The 1,271-nt window shown below is 45.6% G+C and overlaps 1 protein-coding gene across 1 annotated transcript; it reads right to left on the reverse strand.

The window, feature by feature from the left end:
* Positions 1 to 360: 360 nt before the first annotated feature.
* LOC123235451 (protein lin-7 homolog A-like) lies at positions 361 to 896 on the reverse strand. Its single transcript, XM_044661578.1, has 2 exons — positions 825 to 896; positions 361 to 747 (listed from the first exon to the last, which is right to left on the reverse strand). Exons 1-2 carry the CDS (start codon positions 894 to 896, stop codon positions 361 to 363), a joined length of 459 nt encoding a protein of 152 aa, XP_044517513.1.
* Positions 897 to 1,271: the final 375 nt, after the last annotated feature.

The following is a 1,271-nucleotide window of genomic DNA, read 5'->3' on the forward strand; positions in this document are numbered from 1 at the left end:
GATGGGGTTTCCTCCCCTTGGTTTCTCTATATCCATAAAATTACAGGTACAGTTCTCTATTGCTTTCTAATTTTTTGTTCCTAGTAAAAGCTTAAGAATGCCTGTTGAATGAAGCAATAAAAAATGTTCTCCACGAATATTCTCCCATCAGAAGGTAGCATAGCATATGTATAATGAGAACTTAGTTGAATGTAAAAATAAAGGGACCAGTTTTGGCTCATTTTGTTCATTACTTAGGTGAAGATTTCCCCGCTCTAATCATGAAGTTTATTATCCTGTATCAGCAGAATGGTCCTTCTTTGCCTACAAAGCCAAGATGGTGCTCACCTAGGACATGTGGTTTTGCTGTGTCTGCTGCTGCTATTGCTGTTGCTGCTGTTGTTGAATCAACAGCTGCTGTTGCTGCTGGCCCCTGGCAGTCCAGAGCTTCTCAAAGCAGGCCTCCATCTCTTCTAACACTTTGGGTGTGTAGCGGACCACCAGCTTGACACTCTCCTTAGCTGCCTTGAGTAGTTCAACTGCCTTCTCATGGTGTTCCCCTTCCACACTCACTCCATTCACTGACAGCAACTGGTCTCCCCTTTTGAGGCCTCCGTGTCTTTCAGCCACCCCTCCAGGAATGATGCGAGAGATGTAAATGGGGGAATTTTGCTCCTTTGCTCCCATCACATTAAAGCCAAGGCCCTCATCAGTCTTTGGTAGCTCCACTACTTGAGGATGGGAATGACCTTCACTAGCTGCAAAAAGCTGCCACAGTTGCTTGGGAAGCAGTACTGGTCTAGACTCTGGGCTGCCACTGATGTCTAAATTTTCTTACAGTGTACACACGAGAATAACTTTGCAGTGGCCCTGGCACAGAAATCTGGGCACCCATTCACTGCTATGGTTTCATGCATATATTGATATACCTCTGTCCAGTGTGAATGACTGGACCACTGTCAATGTTGCCATGTCTGTGGTGGGAGCTCAAATGACCCCATGCTTTTTCTACATTGCTGCCAGTCATCTAATTCACCAGAAACTCAACCAGATTTGGACTGGAATAGAGCAGCCGAGAACAGGTCGGGGCATGTAGCAAGAGAGAAAGGGAAGGACTAATATTAGGATACTTTCCAACTCTAGAACTATAAGGAGTAGGGGACAGAGGAGGAAGACATAGGCATAAGACAAGTTCTAAGTGTGATTTTCAGTCCCTTAGGCAGCTCATGGGGGCAGTTAGGTGGCACAATGGGTGGTATGCTAGACTTGGAGTCAGGAAGACTCATTTTTCC

The sequence above is a fragment of the Gracilinanus agilis genome, chromosome 2 (assembly GCF_016433145.1).
Source record: "Gracilinanus agilis isolate LMUSP501 chromosome 2, AgileGrace, whole genome shotgun sequence".
NCBI classification, from domain to species: Eukaryota; Metazoa; Chordata; class Mammalia; order Didelphimorphia; family Didelphidae; genus Gracilinanus; species Gracilinanus agilis.